The sequence below is a fragment of the Centroberyx gerrardi genome, chromosome 16, assembly GCF_048128805.1.
Source record: "Centroberyx gerrardi isolate f3 chromosome 16, fCenGer3.hap1.cur.20231027, whole genome shotgun sequence".
Taxonomy (NCBI): domain Eukaryota; kingdom Metazoa; phylum Chordata; class Actinopteri; order Beryciformes; family Berycidae; genus Centroberyx; species Centroberyx gerrardi.
In genome coordinates, this window is record NC_136012.1 from 13968674 (window position 1) to 13987201 (window position 18528).

Here is an 18528-nt window from a genome sequence, read left to right on the forward strand (position 1 = left end):
GGTGAACGATCATGGTGTTTGCTATAGGTCAAGTTCATCGTGAACATGAAACAGATTGTAGTTTGATTGAAAATTGTAGGCTGCTACTTAGTTTTAATAGAAATCATGAAATTGCTTGGTCTTGGAGAATAAATCATATGGTAGGTCAACAAAAATGTATGTATATATACATATATAGAATGCAGAATACAAAGTAGGCCTAGCTATGGGTACATGTAATTACAAGAAAACTATGTTTAATAATGTCACAGCTTTATATTGGAAGAGTATAGAATTTATATATTGCTCAATATCATAAAATATCATAAAATATTAAGAATATTTTTTATCCATAAATTTGAATTTATGTAGTTCAAGTTATTTCGTCAAAATACTACACTGATTGTATTTTATTGACTAATATTTAGTCAATAAAATAATAAAATTAAATAAATACATTTTTCTCCTTGCTTCTATTATAGCCTACTCAAAGAAAGCAAAAAGAAAAACCATTTTTCCACCATAAGACAAAGTTTTCGCAGATATGGTCAATAATGTGTCTCCAATTTCATTATTCCATATTTTCTTAACGCGAGCAATAGAAAAATGTTGGCATGGCTTTCGGAGGAAGAAGAATCACGGTCAACAGGAAACGGCTCTCAGCCAATCGGATTTTGCAAAGCGTCCTAAGCTGACGTCAACCCGGTACCGATGAACAACCGGTAGCATTGAAGAGAGATCTGTGGCTGCCCGTTGATTCTAGCTTTGTCCACTAAATCCCCTGTCAAACGTGCAAACATCATGCCTTTCGATGTTAGGAGGTGAGTATGGGGCTTCGGTTCATTTTGGTAGCGATATGGAGGGACGCTCGCGCTGTTTTGCAGTCTGTGTGCATGGATGAATCAACGCTGGGGAAACCATCGCCTACAAATGCGCAAGTCAAAGTTGGACTAGTAGTGTTTCACAAATGGCATGAATGGGCTACATTGTTGTAGGGGGCGTCGAGTGTTTTGTTCAGTCCATACAGTGTTTCCAATATGTTTGTGTAACCCGTATAGACTCCTTATCTTGCGTCAATGTGCGCGTGCAGGTTTCCTCATCCATCCTAATATTTGCAGAACTTAAAACTGATTTAAGTAACCTAGGCCACAGGAGCAGTCACTTCTGTCAACACTGTTTTGCCACAGCTGTATTTTTTACTAAACAAACCTGGTAGCCTGCTTTTATCTCACTTTAGCCATTGATGTGTCAAAGCTCTACATCTCTAACTCTCCCCACTGAACAGCAAAGGCTCAGAGCAGTCAGGATTAGCAGCACATCAATATCCAGTCAATAAACAGTCAAGAAATTGCACCAGACTGCAGACAGAGTGCCGGACCTTTTTAAGTCTCTACTGATACATGGGCTACACAACACAGAGTCACACACCTAGTCAGTGGCTGAAACTGTCAATAGTGCACACCCTATTGGAAATAAAGGACAGGATATTGGCACACAGCTAACATTTGCATAGTGGTCAGCTCATAGTATTTGGTTGTGACAGATACCTACTGATTTAGGAAGTCCAGAGTAGAAAAGCTACCAGGTGGTAGGGCTGAACAATTAATCGAAATTTTATCGAAATCGCAATATGGCCTACTGCAATTTTCAAATCGCAGGAGGCGCAATATTTGTAGGCGAAATGTGTGTCAAAATACCATTTTAAATTAAATATTGTCGTGCTGCAGAGATGTCCTGTCCTACACATCATATTCTACAGACTTAAGAAAACATCTTTGTTTGGTACAGATCCCCGCAAAAATCACACCATAATAATTTTAATACGTTTTTCAATGAAAATGAGAATAATGATGTAAAAATGATCATTCCCTCTAATATCGCAAATCATATGGCAATTGCAATATCAGTCGAAATAATCGCAATTAGATATTTTTTCAAAATCGTTCAGCCCTACCAGGTGGATGACACTACAGGTTGGTGGCCTGCAGTTTCCTTGCGCCAAAGTTATTATCTATGGAAATTCAGAATAAAAATAGCTCCAAAACAAACCAAAGAGAAGGGAAACTAATGGTGGAGAAAATGCTGTAAGCAAGTTTCAGCCGATTTTCATCCTCAGTCAGCAGTATGGAGCAATGGTTTATTTGGAGCTAAATCTGGCCCAAATCTTGAATTTACCATAAGTGACACTGTGACAGGCTGTCCCTTAAACTCGTCACAGTTGTTTTCAGATCTGTCCCAGAGCCCACAGATCTGTTGCAATAAGAATGAATTTAACAATGTACAGGATCTGATGTAACGCTCCTTTGTACTATTTTGGGAGAGCGCCTGTGTTGAAACCTGGCTGGGATGAGGAAAGAGGGGTAGGTGAGAGCGGACATGTCTCTGGGGTTGGACACCTCCCATTCAGATGTTTCATTGACTTGGGGCACTGAACATACTGTACAAGATCTGCATTGCAACAGATGGGAACAGATTGGTGGGTCAGCGGTCTCACCCAAACCAGAAATACTATATAAAAACAGGATGTTACTCAACAGTGGGAGAGCGTGTAACACCATAGGTTTTTGTTTAAAACTTATAATATTAATAACTTAAAATATAAAACTAAATAATATAATTTCAATCCATATCGCTACCACAGTTTCTGTCAAAATAATCCAGTGTGAATATGTTTTGTGCATATTGTGTTTAGGCCTATTTCAAGGAATCTTGTATTGTTTTTCCACCTTCACTATAATCTAATGAGGATTCCTTGTATCTTCACATGAACAGCAAAGTATCTCAGAGAAGCTTTCAGTGTCTTTTATCAAAGGCCGTCGTTGATTCTTGTAATCTAATCTAGTTTTAGATGATATGCTGCATTTGATTATTATCATTATTGTTTAGTTACTGCAGTATTGAATGAGTTATATAAGCTGTCACTTAGCATCCAAGCTGAAATGCTTCTCAAATAGTAGCTGCATCTCCTTTACCTAAAACTCAAACAAGCTGTAGTTCTGCAAAGCAAACCTCCAGTAAAAGGCCGGTCTAAAATTGGTCGGCCTGTTTTTTTCACACAGAAGCAGCGGTCTCAAGGCATCGCTGCAAATACTCCAACTCTGTAGTTCTTGTCATGCAGATTGTCCTAGAATATTATTTTATAGGCCTATTTTATACTTTGGGGGCAGAGGCAAACAGATCATTTAATTAAGAATATAGGTAAGTATTAGTCAGCTAAGAATTTTAGTTGCATACAGTCTTTGTGTAGTGACCGGATATTCGATTATAAGATTTTTCAAGTCAGTCAGGATGAGAAACAACTGTGAGCCTGTCCCAGATAAACACTGTTCAGCTGAACATAGGAATATAACAGACCTAGATGTTAGATGCTGATACACTGACTAGATGTGATAGATGTGAATGTCTCTGTCAGATTTATATACTGATTTGTTTTTTTCTAGAGGCTTTAGGCTAATTATCATGGTAATAACAGTAATCAGCTGCAGCAGAATGTAATGAAATTCCTTTTTTGATTTTTGTATGAAACGGCCACGGTGATTTCACATGTTCTTTCAACACTAACGTAATTTCTGCACAGACAGAGAGCAACTTCTTATAGTCAAGCTAATCTAATTGAGAGCGACAGAGCTGCGGTGCTAATGAATGAATGCATGAATGAAAGGATGTCCCTGAGCTCAACTGTGCCGTCAGATTGTGCCACGTCTTGACACCTAGGTGCTGTCTCGCTTACTTTGAAGATGCAGCGTCTGCCCCTTTGATGATTAGATCACGGTGACTGTTAAATGGATGTCAGTTAGCATGATGGTGACAGCGTCTTGTGATTGTGCTTGATAGTCCTGTAGTGTTAGTATATGCTTCCATAGTGCATGGTGACACATGAGCAGACGTCACTTAGCGTAATGTTGACAGTGGCAGCTGACTGTTCACTGGTTGATACTTGACACACACTTCCAGGAGATGACTGGATGAAAAACGATGACACAGCCTTAATGTTGTTGATGAACTAATGATGAACTTTCTCAAGGGGACACTGGATCCTCATAGAAAAGAATAGGATATACATAAAAAAAAAATATATATATATATATGCTGTATATATACAGCATATATATGAAACATAATGAAGATTAAAGATACAGCATCATCGTCGTGCTAATTCAGAGGTCCAATTGGCTTGAAATAATTCTCGCTATGTAACAGATGTTAGCAAATTTACAAACTTACAGTAAAGTACGATTTGAACGGCATGTATTTTTTATGGTTGGTACTGACACTGATATCAATATTTTGTGCTGCTATTCAGTATCTTTAAATGTGACCATTTTCATGCCCAAAAATTACAAGTATTCAGTGTTCAAGAATTTTATTCTTGTCAGCATTTAGACCATCATGGGACACTAAAACTCTCCATTGAAACCAATACTATTGAAATGAATTTCATGTTAGCAGCTAATTTATTAACAGAAAACATTAGCGAACAATTAACCTCCATCATATGGGAAGTGGAGGAGACTGACTGGCCAATATCTGATATTTAATGTGCGATATGTCGGTCTAACCCTATAGTCCAGTGCAAGAGCCTGTATCTGCGGGGTGTGCCATGGTGCATTGTTGGCTAAACACATTATCAGATGTACAGAGCAGATGTGCAAATGTGCATTGTTAGCTATTATTATTATATTTACTGAAGGAAGTAACACATGTACAGGTGATGTGCAGAGACAGAGATCAGAGGAACAGGGTGCATCGTGACAGTTAATAACAATGTTTTTGTCAGTCCACTGCACTGTTGAGTTCTACTGTACATGTGTAACCTATAGGCACCAAACCGGTCGCCTATAGTTTCTGCTATGTGAGAACTTCCCCAACTGCCCGTAATGAGGGTTTACTCAGCAATACATGAAATGGATAAACTACTGACTCACTATGACTCATTTGCGTGATACACTCAATCTACACTGGCCCCTTCCTTTTAAAGCAGTCACATGCTTCCATTTCTTGCTGTTAACGGAGAGAGGATGGTACACAGTGTCCCCACTAATGACAAAACATCTGAGTCCCCTTACAGGAGACAGAGAACAGCGGGAGGTGGAGGAGGGGGGACGTGTTGACTGTAATTCAGGAAATTACAAACACCTTGAGAGATGAACTCTCAAGGGTCAATATTAATATTCATGAATACAAAATGTTCCGAGCCGAGAAAGCTCATTATCTTAGCGGCAAAGAGTAACTGAATTCCTAAGCTTGATGCGCACGAGTTGTGTGACTGCAAAACAAGCACAGAAGAAGTTGGATTGATGGTTTTTCCTCCAAAACATAGATTGACCCTTGGTAGATGTGAGCAATATTTCATATCGTTGCTGTCAGGTGAAAACCTTGTATCTCCAAAATGTCAGTTTTTCAGAAACTAAGAACAACAGACCGCAATGCATGTTAGAGTTTATCCAATCGCATTTGAAAAGGTTTCATTTGCACCAAGGACTATACAATTTCCTCAACTCATAGAGCAGCATTTAATCATTCAGTTGAACTTAAAGGGTAACTTAGGTATTTTTCAACCTGGACCCTATTTCCCCATCTTTTTGTGTCTAAGTGACTAAAGGGGACAACAATTTTTGAATTTGTATTGAGTGAGATCGCCACAGCCAGCAGCCACGAAATGAGCTGCAATGTAATCCGACGGTGGTGGAAGTGCTTGTTTTTGCCACTGACAGGCTCAGACTGTTATTATAAGTGTCTGACAACATTATGGAAAGGACCCTACAGAGAAATGAAATGTTTTTCTTTACCTTTCGCTTGATCCGGTCTGTGTGTAACCAAGTCTCGCTCAAGTCTCGCGAGAGTTGAGTTGTTGCAGGAAGTTACACACAGACCGTTGTCAGACACTTATAATAACAATCTGAGCCTGTCAGTGGCAAAAACAAGCACTTTTAGTGGACGTACATTGACGGTTCACATTTGCCCCGTCGGATTACATTGCAGCTCGTTTCGCGGCTGCCGGCTGAAGCGATCTCGCTCAATACTGGACCAATTTCAAAAATTGTTGTCCCGTTTAGCCACTTAGACACAAAAAGATGGGGAAATAGGGTCCAGGTTGAAAAATACCGAAGTTACCCTTTAAAACATGAAAATCAGCCAAATTGGAGGTTTTGACATGACAACAGCGATATATTTATCACTGGGCGTGCTCCACCTGTCTGGTTGTGTCGGGTCGGGTCGGGGTGGCTGGGTGAAGAGGAGGTAAAGGAAGGAGACTGTGCCTCGACACAATGGTGAAACAGCCAGGAAGTGTGTTGGTCTAGTTTATTCTGATCCTCTGTTACAGAACAGCCCCTCCCTGACCCCGTCCCCCCCTCCCCCTCCCCTTCTACACCACAGGGGTCTGTTATGCCCTCCACATCCTGCCAGGCCAGCCATCAGCACACAATGATCCTAATACTAATGGGACGTGGGTGGAGGAAGGTGAAGGAGTTATAGATGGGTATGGCGAAAGAGAGAGAGAGGAGGAGGGGGGGGGGGGGGGGTTGTTATGAGAAATAGATTGAGTAAGAGTTGGGGGTGCTGAGGATCCTGGGGCCTTGTGTGTTAGGAGAGAGAGAGCAGGAGTGGAGGCGAAACGGAGCGAAGCAGCGAGGGTCGGGGGGCCTGGACCGGAAGCCCTCCCTCCCGCTTCCTCCCCCTCCCTGCATTGCGTCAGCTGTGATTATTTCGCTGGCAGCGCTCGGTGGAAGAAATGCGAGCAGATGTGAATGTTTTGGAAGGAGACGAGGAGCAGAGTGGGTGGGGTTTTGGGCCGCCGAGAGATGGAGTTTGGGTCGAAAACGTTTCACTGCCCAAAAAGGCCATGCGCGGGACGGCTCGGCGCTCGCGAACCTAAATAGTTTCGCCGTTGAGTAGCAGAGGTTTTTTTCCTCTCGGCTCCCCAAATGGGCAACGGCAGCGTTTCACAAGGCGAGCGTTGATTGCGTGAGGTGGCAAGGATCCTCCTCTGGTTCTGATTCACTGTTTGACTTAGGCGCTAGTTCATTTTGCCGAAAATATCCCACAGAAAATGTTGAACTTGAAGACTGAGATGAGTCTGAACCTACATTCCTATTCCGTCACACTGAATCACACACTGGAAAAAATGAGGAAATTACTGTGTGTAATTGTACAGTACGTTCCACTCACTGCCAAGAAAACCAAACCATATGATTTGAAGTTCTCACCCTAGTTATGTTTATATGTGTGCCTCCTTTTTTCACTGGTGTGTGTGTGTGTGTGTGTGTGTGTGTGTGTGTGTGTGTGTGTGTGTGTGTGTGTGCGTGTGTGTGTGTGTGTGCGTGTGCGTGTGCGTGTGCGTGTGCGTGTGCGTGTGCGTGTGCGTGTGCGTGTGTATCCATGCTGGATTTGTGACTCCCGATGTATACATTAAGGTTCAGGAGCCTTTGTTGGGGTTCAGGTTAGGAATCTAAAGGAAGAGGTGTAACCGTGTAAGAAGATTGTGTGTGTGTGTGTTTGTGTGTGTGTGTGTGTGTGTGTGTGTTACAGCTGGCCGTCTGGGCCTGTATGTCATGGCTGTGGTCCAGAGCTAACATTCCACCGCTCTTCTGTAATATCGCACAGCCTGATGGGTACAGACTGTGCTCCTTTTCTCAGCACATAGCCTAGTGTTTACGTTTTCTAATTTTTTTTTCTTTCTTTCTCACTGCTCTTTTTTTCTTTTCTTTTTTTTTCCTTCTCTTTTCTTCCCTCCTCAGATTCGACATCTACAGGAAAGTACCAAAAGATCTCACCCAGCCCACATACACAGGAGCTTTCAGTGAGTACAGTAGTACAGTCCTCCATGCACATATTGGAGTTATAAGGTTCTATATGACGTTTTTTTTTTTTTTAATCAAAATTGAGTTATCCGCATATTCTTAAATCTTTGATCCTTGTTACTTTATGCTTGTGTATTGTTTTTTAAAATTATTTTATTAAATCATATTCATCCAATTTCCCTTTGAAACTGAAACTGAGCTATAAAACTAAAGATACATTTCACTACATAACGGTTTTGCCCACTGGGATGTCAAAACTGTGATGCTCAATATCTGAGAACTGCACTTCACCCAGATACAACCGTGATAATTCTAAACTCATGATTTTACCTGTGCTGTCTATAGTCAACAAACGGAAAAGGCAAGACTAAGCAGAAGGAAAAAACAAAACACGAAAAACACACTTGCACAGCAAGTGAGATTATGTGGGAACATCTATTTAGTATGTTGACTTTTGCATATTTGGCTTTCTACAAAATGTGCAACTCTAAAATGGCAAGAATGTTAATTGTAAGCAGATAGACTCTTAGCATTTGCTAGTAAGTCACCTGCATGCATTTTCATCAGCAGGTACATAGAGAGAAAGGTACCAGGTACCAGGTAAGGAGGTGGATTCAAAGAGGAACAGTTTAGAAGGGGGAGGAGCTGGCAGCTGTAATTCAAGTACCTGCCTGTCCCAGTGTAGAGGTATATCCCAAGGGAGGGGGGGAGAGGGAGGGTGTGGGGTGGGGTGGCGGATACTGGGAAGTACCTGTTTGAGCACAGCTACTATGGTAAGAATGTTAATGATCATGTTCTGTCATCGCCACAGGCGACCGAGACCTCATCAGCGAGATCTGAATGCTTTTCCTGTTAGGTCATGTGTTTTCCTGTTTGTCATCAATCAGTCACTGTGTAGACATCGATTGCAGTGATTATTCACCGCTTGATAGGATGCAAACAATGTGATGATGAAGTTTTTGCTTTGCTCAATCAATTGCTAGTATTGGTTATTCATCGGCCAACCCCTAACAAAATTGATCATCGAATGGGTGGGGAGCGCTGTCATTGAATAATCCTCACTTCAGATATTTTCCAACAGATTCAAACACCGTCCCAGTTTACAAAGAACAGAGTGTTTTTTTATTATTTTTTATGAATAAGCCATAGATTCCACAAAAGAGGAAATGGATGGGAGTTCTTCCTGTACTCAGTCGACACCCTTCCTGCCTCGATCTACTTGAACCCGCTGCCTCGGGTGAGGGCATCGGGTTGATTTAGGTATTAGGTCGCAGTTATTGTGTCGCCCGCAGCAGGGAAACTCACATTATGGCTCGTCTAGTTCAGAGGCAACCGCAAACAGACTCCCCCTCTTCACAAAAGGCCAAATATTTGACCCCGCGCCTTTTGTTATTTTTTTAGAGCCACATTCCACTGAGTTCAATTTTTACGGTATTTACTTGGTACAGTACTGCTGTTTTTGCCATGGTGGTTTTCTGTCATTCTTGCCTTGATAGGATGAAACCCTTGTTTGATGGTTTTTCCATCATGATATTTGTTTTGAAACCATTCTGTGCTGATAGAAAGTTCTCATGTGTTTCTGTTGTGTCTGGAAAATGTACCTTAGACAGGACAAAAACGGCACATTTCATAAAAGAAATGCTATACTAGTGTCTGATGTCACTTTTATTATGAAAAGCCTTTTCATTGTGTCATTGTGTTGTAATCGCTGTGTCACAACCTCTTTGTCAGGATTATAGCACAGTGAATCAGCTTTATAATACACTGACACTACTATCAAGCGTCACTTTCAAGCAATGGAAACGCAGTGTGTGAACACTGGGAAGGATGAGTTGGGGTTACGCCTCAAGCTTAAATGAAACCACCCGTGTGATATGTTTGTAAATGATTTTGGATTGTCATTTTTTCCATTGTGGAGCTGCTGAAGCTGAGATCAGTAACCCATTACTCTGGTCTGTAGTAATCCCTTTCCAGTAACGTGCCCTTTGAGGCCTGGGAAGAATTACGTGTCCTTTGATGAACCTGAATTGGTGGCCTATGTGTCATAGCGACACTCCCTATTGTTTGTGCCTTAGTTAAACATTACCTTCTGTAAAGCCTCGGCCAGCCACAGGTCGGCCTGTGACGCCCTGCCAACCACAGGGTCATGTGACTGCATGATCCTACGAGACTGTTGCCACGTAAACAAGCCTCACCTGCTGAGTGAGAGCTTTCTGACTCAGGCAGTCACCATACCGGATAGACCACAGTTGCGCAGATACAGATCAGTTACCCCTAAATTTATCTTAGTAAACACATGACAGCGTTTTATATGATCCGTTGGCTGATTATTTTGACATATTACAAACAAGATAAAATGAAACTTGCGGCCTGGCCTTTTCTCCTTTTAAGCACACTCCTTCTTTTGGCTCAAATTCAACAAGAATGCTTATTATTATTTAAGGTTCAACATCCTAATTTGGTTTCTGGCTAACTTTGAGTTCAGTCTTCTGCGGTGAAGCTGCTCCGTAGGAGTCGTGTTTGGTCTAGGTGATTATCAGTGTGTGAGTTTGTCTCAGGAAACCTAAAATGACCTGTTTGTAGGATTTACGTAGCATGAGCTCACCCTCCTCAAAGCAGATATGCTGTAATGGCTGCCTGGTGCGTTGGCATTAAAGATGTAATGACTGAAGGAGGGTCTTTAAAAAGCGGTGTAATGGCAAGCTTAACACCACTAGTAAAACATAGCTATTTAGAGAACATTTTTATGACTCTGCTGTGATTTCATTAATGTCAATAGCTTAGGTCAGTCATTCCTAAATGGTAGAACAGCGTGGCTCATTTAGTTTGGACTATGCCTTGAAACGCTGCTGTAATTTGAGCTCATTCTGAAAAACATAAAACCCCATTTGAGCAACAGTGGTCTAAATTTAAACAAGGTACGCTTTCTAACTCCCATCCTCTCTTCCTCTCTCCCTCCACAGTTTCCATCCTCTGCTGTGTCTTCATGCTCTTCCTGTTCCTGTCTGAACTGACGGGATTCATAGCCACTGAAATGTAGGTACCACAACACCCAACCTCCGAATGACCGTTTGTCTCGTAACATCCTGCAGCTGAAACACAGAAACCTCCAGATAATACAGTTCCTCTGTTGCCACACAGGACCCCACAGTATGAAACATGCAGGACAGGGACTTAATCATGAATGTCAATGCCCTCATTATGATGTATTCTGTTGGCTCAGTGTCGTAACCAACAAATGGAGACAATTTTCACACAGGAAATTGGCTTTGTGCATGCGTCAGCCGCTCGGCGCTGTGCAAGAGACTTGGGGAGGGAGTGACAGGAAGGAAATTACATTGACAAAGATACACCAATGCTCTTTTCTTGCAATTTTGGTACGAGGCGAACCCCCAGCTGTTAAGGTGCTGTGTAAAGAACGCATGACGGGAGAAGAAATAGCCTCATTATAAATGGTTTTCAAATGAAACTCTTCAAGCTTTTCTGCTCTCGTTAAATGTTTTTTTTTTTTTTTCATTCAGCTTATCTAACCTTTGCCTCCTGTGTGTTCATCTTGTGTTGACAGTGTAAATGAACTGTATGTGGATGATCCTGATAAAGACAGTGGTGGGAAGATAGATGTGAGTTTAAACATCAGTTTGCCAAACTTACACTGTGATTGTGAGTATATATACATACATATATCAAATACAACTCTTAATTTCTCTATTACACTCCCTGTCTGTATGCACTACTGTCTTCTTTTTTACACTTTTTATGGCCTCCTTTTTTACAAGTTAATGCTTTCTTTGCCCTGCCGCTCTTATCAGACAGCCTCAGTGTCTTGCTCTCATTATCCTGCGCTATCATTCAGCATGGCATATTGGCGGAGGACAAATGATGCCCTAGATAGAGAAGTAGATTGAAGTAAATTGCATAATGGTTTGTTTACTTGGCTGTCTTCTGTGTTGTGTTTTTACGGATCCTAGATAACACTTAGACTTGAGCCCAGCCTCCCGTCTCTTTCGCCCCCGTTTGATCTAGCACCGATTCACAGTCCCGATCCGCGTCTGACACAAAGTTGTCCTCTGTCGGCTCATCTACTGTACTGCGATGTCAGAAGTGGGCAGGCCCAGTGAACCGAGCCAGGACAGAGAGCAGTCACTGGTTATTTGCTCCGTATGACTCCCCTCAGAAACTATGCCCAATGACAAATCGCGCAGGCAACGAGAACACACACACACACACACAACGCGTTCCCTCACATCCGTGCACACACACGCCCGAGGCTTGGGCAGCAGAGAAAACACACAAATCATTCAAGCTCAATCTCCAAAAATGGCAAAGCTAATAAATGGTCGTGTGAAAAATTAAGTCCAGATTTTTTGAGAGCGAGGCTTTGGCATCCAGACGCACAGCTGCTGGCCATGTGTTTAGAAGACCTCACTCATGGCATGCCTAAACAAAGACTGTCTACTGCTGTATCCCATTAAAGCTCTTGATGATTGTATGTATGGCGGTTTTGTTTATTTGCAGAATTAAAACTTTTCAGCAGAAATGTGCGGCGGTCTTAAATACCCACACCCACACATCGGTCTAACCCTACTGCAGCTTAGCGTAATGGATTGAAAACCGCTCGTCTCCCAGCGGGTTAATATTGTACATCAGGTTATTTTCCAGCCTGCCAAACGGTTATCATCTGTTACAAATTCACTTGTAGAGAAAGATCATCGTGTCATCATGGAAAGCTGGCATTTCCGTCTCTCTTGACTGTGTATCTGTTTCACCTTGTGAAGCTGTTCCAGAGTTAGACGCGCTCTCCCTCCGGCGACCTTTACGCCTAGCCAACGCTTGATTTGTGACTTCATGGAAAAGCAGAAACATGTGTAATAACCTTATAATAATCCCCCCCCACACACACCCACACCTCCCTAAGATCCACTTTGCATGAACAGACTTTAAATGTTAAATGTCTTAAAAAGGAGAAACGGCCAGCGCACTGGAAGACTTAACTTATATTGGTGCACTGTATTTTGAGAGTGCCACTGGAGCGGATGGGCGGGGGGGGGGGGGGGGTGAACTTGTCTCAAATGTCAAAGGTCAGACAGACGGCATGTGGCGGTTTCAGCACACATCCAGCAGACGTCCCTCTCCGCTGTGCTAGCCAACACACAGACAGCCTCTGAAAATAGGCCACTGCCAGTGTGCCAACACAGACAGAGCAGCCTCTGGGGGGAGGGGGGGGGAGGGTGTGTGTGTGTGTGTGTGTGTGTTCACTCAAGACTAGATGGAAAAACACAGGCAGAGCGTCACTGAGCGGTATGGTCAGGATAGGTAGGTCTGTTTGGCCGAGTCAGCACCTCTCTGTCAGATGGCGCTTTGGCCTTTACGTCGTTGGTTTATTCTGTGGGTCAACACTGATATTCTGAATTCTCTTCCTCTTCCTCTTTCTCTCTCTGTGTGTTAATAAAATGCTTGTTTTGGTGATTTTAATGTACTAAAAAAAAGACTGGGACCGGCAGAGGATGTGACCACTCTGCTTCATGTTCTTCCCTTTTTTTTCTCCTTCCCGTCTCTCTCCCATCTTGTTTTCCTCAGTGGTGGGTTTGGACATCCAGGATGAGATGGGTCGCCATGAGGTCGGCCACATAGACAACTCAATGAAGGTTGCCCTCAACCAGGGCTATGGCTGCCGCTTTGAGGGAGAGTTCACCATCAACAAAGTAAGGCCTCCCCTCACCGATCCCCCTTCGGAGAGAGGCAGAAGTCTGTTTTGTGCCCAGTAATTACATTATGAGGGACCGGATAAGAAGCATTGGAATTTAAGTGGAACATAACCTTTAAGACTATGCGTTTGTTTATCTGTCTCGGAGTTTAATACAGGAGCTGGACGCCGCCTCAGAGGAATGAGGCCGGCCTGCGTATTCCTCCAGTCTAAATTGAGTTATGTTAAATGGAAGAGCGTGCTCGAGGATAGGCATCAGTTACGTCGGAGTGTATAGTCTGGGCCCTGCAAGCCCTTTTTGTCCTGACACCCGTGTTTTGCGTCACTCTTTCCAGTACGCTTAAAATGATTAACCCAGCGGTTGCGCATTTGACGCTCTTACTTGGTTAAATGTACAAGCTGAAAGAGCGGGAGAGCTAAGCACCTGTGGAATAATTGGGAAATTTTGTGGAACATGTTAAGTGGTTTGATGTTTATCCTCCCACAAAGAACATTGTAATTTCCAACTGATTGTGTATTCAAACTCGGTCATTTAACTAACTAAATGTACTGCAAGGACTATTGGCACTCACTAACCTAGCTCTGTGTGTGTGTCTGTGTGTGTGTGCGTGTGTGTGTGTGTGTCTTCAGGTACCAGGAAACTTCCACGTGTCGACACACAGCGCCACAGCGCAGCCCCAGAGCCCCGACATGACCCACACCATCCACAAGCTGGCCTTCGGAGAAAAGCTCCAGGTCAGGACTCTATTATTCAGGACCTGCCTATCTCGCATTCTATCGACCCCTATCTCACACACACATACGCACATACTGTGTGTATATACACCCACACATACACATGCACAATGGAGGTAGATAAGATCCAGCTAGGTCAAAATACCTCTCTCTCTCTCTTTTCTGTCTATTCTCACGCAGGTACAGAAAGTCCAGGGCGCCTTCAATGCGTTAGGAGGGGCGAACAGGCTGGCATCAAATCGTACGTACGCTCTCTGTATCTCCGCTCATCACCATGACGTCGCTGCGTTGAACTATGTGCTATTTAAGCGTGCTTACTTCTTGACATGGGATGGTGTGTTGATGAGACACCTAGTGGACAGTCCAATCCAATCCAATGCAGTTTGAATGGAGACAGCTGACACTGCATCTCAAATGGAAGGCTTTCAGCTAGTTGTGTCACTACTGAAACTACATCCATTTTAGGACATTGAAGAAACATTTTTTTTATTGAAATGATTCCCCCCCCCCCCCCCCCCTTGCAGCTCTGGCCTCGCATGACTACATCCTGAAGATTGTTCCGACGGTTTATGAAGACCTATCGGGCAAACAGAGGTTCTCGTACCAGTACACGGTAGCCAACAAGGTACCGTATCCCTTCTCCTCTTTTTCGAGTGTGATCGTGTTGTTTGTGTGACCGTCCGTCCCAACATATGGCCAGGAACATGTGTTGCCATGTCTCCCTCTCCACTTGCCCACTCACCCGGAAGTGAATGCTCAACCCCCAGTGACTGGAAAGGCTCCTAGATGTCAACAAACCATAAACACACTAGTTCCTAGAATCCCCTTGACTTACAGCTGGGTTCAGAGTGTGGAGTAACAACAGTGGCAGTCGGCTGTGAACTGGGGGGGGATGAGGGCCGGAGCAAAAAAATGTTCCAAAATCTCATCAACAAAGCATGAAAAATGTTTGAGTACAACAACCTTCATGTTTAACACATTCATGTTAAATTTATAGTGTATATGAACAAATCTGATGTTAGCCAATAACAAACATGACATCACATCACAGTATACCCTCCTCCCTCTATCTTTACTAAGGTTTAGTCAGTTTTGTTGTTTATTCATGTTTAGTGAATCATTCATGAGTTCAAATTATGAGCACATGACCTCTGACATCACAACAACATTGGTCTTGGATAAACACCACTACTACTGCTGAAGATAATCATTATTTAACACTTAAAGTTATACAGTTACACAGTCCTAGGCAAAATATTTTGATCATAAGACATAAGATTTTGATCTTTAGTCAGTGACGACCCTACGCATGAAAACATATGTGCCTGAATTCCTAACATGTTTGTCTTTGTCCGTGTCTCCCGTAGGAGTATGTGGCGTACAGCCACACAGGCAGGATCATCCCGGCCATCTGGTTCCGATACGACCTCAGTCCAATCACAGTCAAGTACACAGAGAGGAGGCAGCCGTTCTACCGCTTCATCACTACAGTGAGTTAACTGTCCTCCACAGGAAAAGATCTCTCATCGATTTATTTAAATTCAGCACCCTAAAAGGTCTTGAATACAGTGGAAAAACTGTGAAAAAACTGAATCTTAAAACTGCTCTACTGGACAATTCCCAAGCATTTTCATTTAATAATTGTTTGACATCACATTTTTTTAGTGAGAAATCAACCTGGACACACAGTATGACCTATATTAGGACTACTAGTTTTTCACTTTTCACATTTACTGGTTTGGGTCTTGGGGTTTTTCTCAATGGTCTCATAAAACTTCCTCAAAGTCTTAAATTTAACTTCCTGAAACCTGCAACCCCCTTGTTTCCCGTTTTGTCTTCGTCTCCCCTTTCTCCTCACCTGACCCTATTGGGGAAGGAATTTCTGCAAAGCCTGTACTTCCTCATCAGGAAAATATACTGCTCACTGACATTGTGGTCCAGATAAGACCGGCTGCCGAGCTGATGAGCTGCACCATGATTTGTCTTGTGTGTCGTTTTAGTTTAGCATGACTTAAGGCATGGAAAGGAGGTGACTGTGCTTATAGTGTGATCATGACTCACGGCTCAAGATCGTGAGTCAAGCTGTAACGCGCTGAAGTGTCAGCGGTAATATGTTGTGATTCCCGAATGTGATTAAAAGCAGTGGATTTGGAGCAGAGATATAACCATACAAGAAAATATTGACTCGGTTGCTCCTTATATGGTGAGACTGACAAGAGTGACCTGTTCCCTCTAGATCTGCGCCATCATCGGAGGGACGTTCACGGTAGCAGGCATCATCGACTCCTGTATATTCACCGCCTCAGAAGCCTGGAAGAAGATCCAGATAGGGAAAATGTCCTGAGGACCGCTCTTCACGCCCCACATCTTATTTATGATTGTAAGATTGCCGGCCTGTTAGCTGTATCTAATGCTGCCTGAACCAACTTTTTCCCTTGTTGAGATTGTACCAAAACGACCAGTGAATTGGCCTCAGCACTAGATGCAGCTACCGGGCGCCGCGGCCGCATCTCGGTGTGTAAAGCTCCTCTCCGTCTGCCCCGCTGACGCGTCGGCAACGACTGGTCACATGTCCGTTCCCTCTGTCGTCAGTGTGGGGAGAGGAGAGGAGAGAAAAACCCCTTTTGTCTTTTGTTACTGATGAGATGAAGTCTAAGGTACTGTGTGTTAGGGTTCGACCGATATGGGTGTTTGAAGGCCGATAGCGATACTGACATTTTTTAGACTACAGTCGCCGATAGCCAATATTTTGTGCCGATATTCAATATATATTTTTTTTATGCCAAAACACTACACATATTCAGTGCTTTCCCCAAATGTATATTCTTGTCAGGGTGGAAAAGCCTCTAAAACGGCATTGAGACCATCATGTGACATGAAAACTCTCCCCTGCATCTATTCAACAGGAGGGGAAAGTCTGGGATACATTAGGACATAAATTAACAATTAAGCAAAAATTCATGGAGGAAACTTCTTCATTTCGGCATTGGATGACATGACTGACTGACATCTGACATTTAATAAAAGCCCAATATCCGCCCAATATATTGGCAAACCTATATCGGTCTAACCCTAGTGTGTATGGTTCCACAATACTGCAAAAGGGAATGGTCAACTGAAGGAAGTGTTGGACTGGTTTGTCATATAAACCTGTGCTCCTGCATAGACTGGACTGAACTCAAGTGAACTGTCAACTGTTTCATTGTTCCCTGTTACTCACACTGTTTGCATATTTTGTTCTCTGCGATATCAAAGTGGCTTCAGCCCATCAGTTTGATCTGGAGTATTCAAATTGTGTGCCTTTTAGGTTTGACGTCCCGTACAAGAGTATCAACCGGCTTTCATTTCTGTTTTTCAGTCTGTTGAAGTGGCTGTCACTAAAACCAGTATTTCCACAGGTTCTTTTATGCATGTTACAACTACAGTATGTGTATAGACCGGTTCCTAAGGTCAACAACATTTTTTAAAACGGTGATCTTTGTTTACCTTCCACTCACCTTATACCAAATGTTTCATCCTAGCTGTTAAACATCCTTGTTTCCAAAAAATTGTGATCGCTGTCGAAATCTTTTGACTTTGATATTTCAGTTTTTGACTGTCATCATTGCGTTTCTATAATTGCAAACATAGTGAATGTCTTGTTTTTATTAAGAGAGAAGTTGATTTACTTTGATTTATTCTACATTGTGTGTTAATTTGTTTACTCTTTATGTTATTTCATGAAGTTGTGATGAAGTTTTGGTTTTGTATGGGGGGGAATTTGTCGGCTGAGACGTTTTTTTCTCTTGGGTCGTTACTTTCTTTTGCTGTTGTTACCATAGCCTCTCTGATCAGGGACAGTGATAATCATAAGTCTTCAAAAACTGGTCTTTCTACTCTGAAGTTCATGCATTTCCTGATCTGTGTCTCAAATGACTTTGTAATGCTATCTGTTCCTCAAGTAAAGGTACTGTAGAAATCAGTGTGGTACTCCATGGCTTCAACATTGCTATTTGTCGTTCATTTTCCTTGTTTGAGCAAGTTGAATAGGGGAGTTTAACTCTCTAATTGATCCTTTTAATCCATTTTTACAGCTTATTATAAGGTACATTGAACTGATTTGTGGCCCTGCAAGCGAAAAAAACTCCCTTACAGTTCGGTTTAGCAAGGATTTGATCTGTAATTTCAGTCAATCATATTTTTCCAACTTGAAGAGGTGCGAGTAATTGCTTGATTAAATAATGCAACTTCAGATAGTTATGCTGTCTGGATTGCTCTACATGGAAGCAACTGCTGGTTTCAAAGACACCGACACCCTAGAGCTGAATG

The 18528-nt window shown here is 42.6% G+C and overlaps 1 protein-coding gene across 1 annotated transcript; it reads left to right on the forward strand.

Moving 5' to 3' along the window:
* Window positions 1–674: 674 nt before the first annotated feature.
* On the forward strand, window positions 675–18171 carry ergic1 (endoplasmic reticulum-golgi intermediate compartment 1). The gene is made up of 10 exons (XM_071923052.2): window positions 675–800; window positions 7719–7780; window positions 10745–10817; window positions 11347–11441; window positions 13359–13483; window positions 14116–14220; window positions 14401–14461; window positions 14745–14845; window positions 15588–15710; window positions 16457–18171. The coding sequence occupies exons 1-10, from the start codon at window positions 781–783 to the stop codon at window positions 16562–16564; spliced, it is 873 nt and encodes a 290-aa protein (XP_071779153.1). The 5' UTR covers window positions 675–780; the 3' UTR covers window positions 16565–18171.
* The last annotated feature ends 357 nt before the right edge of the window (window positions 18172–18528 follow it).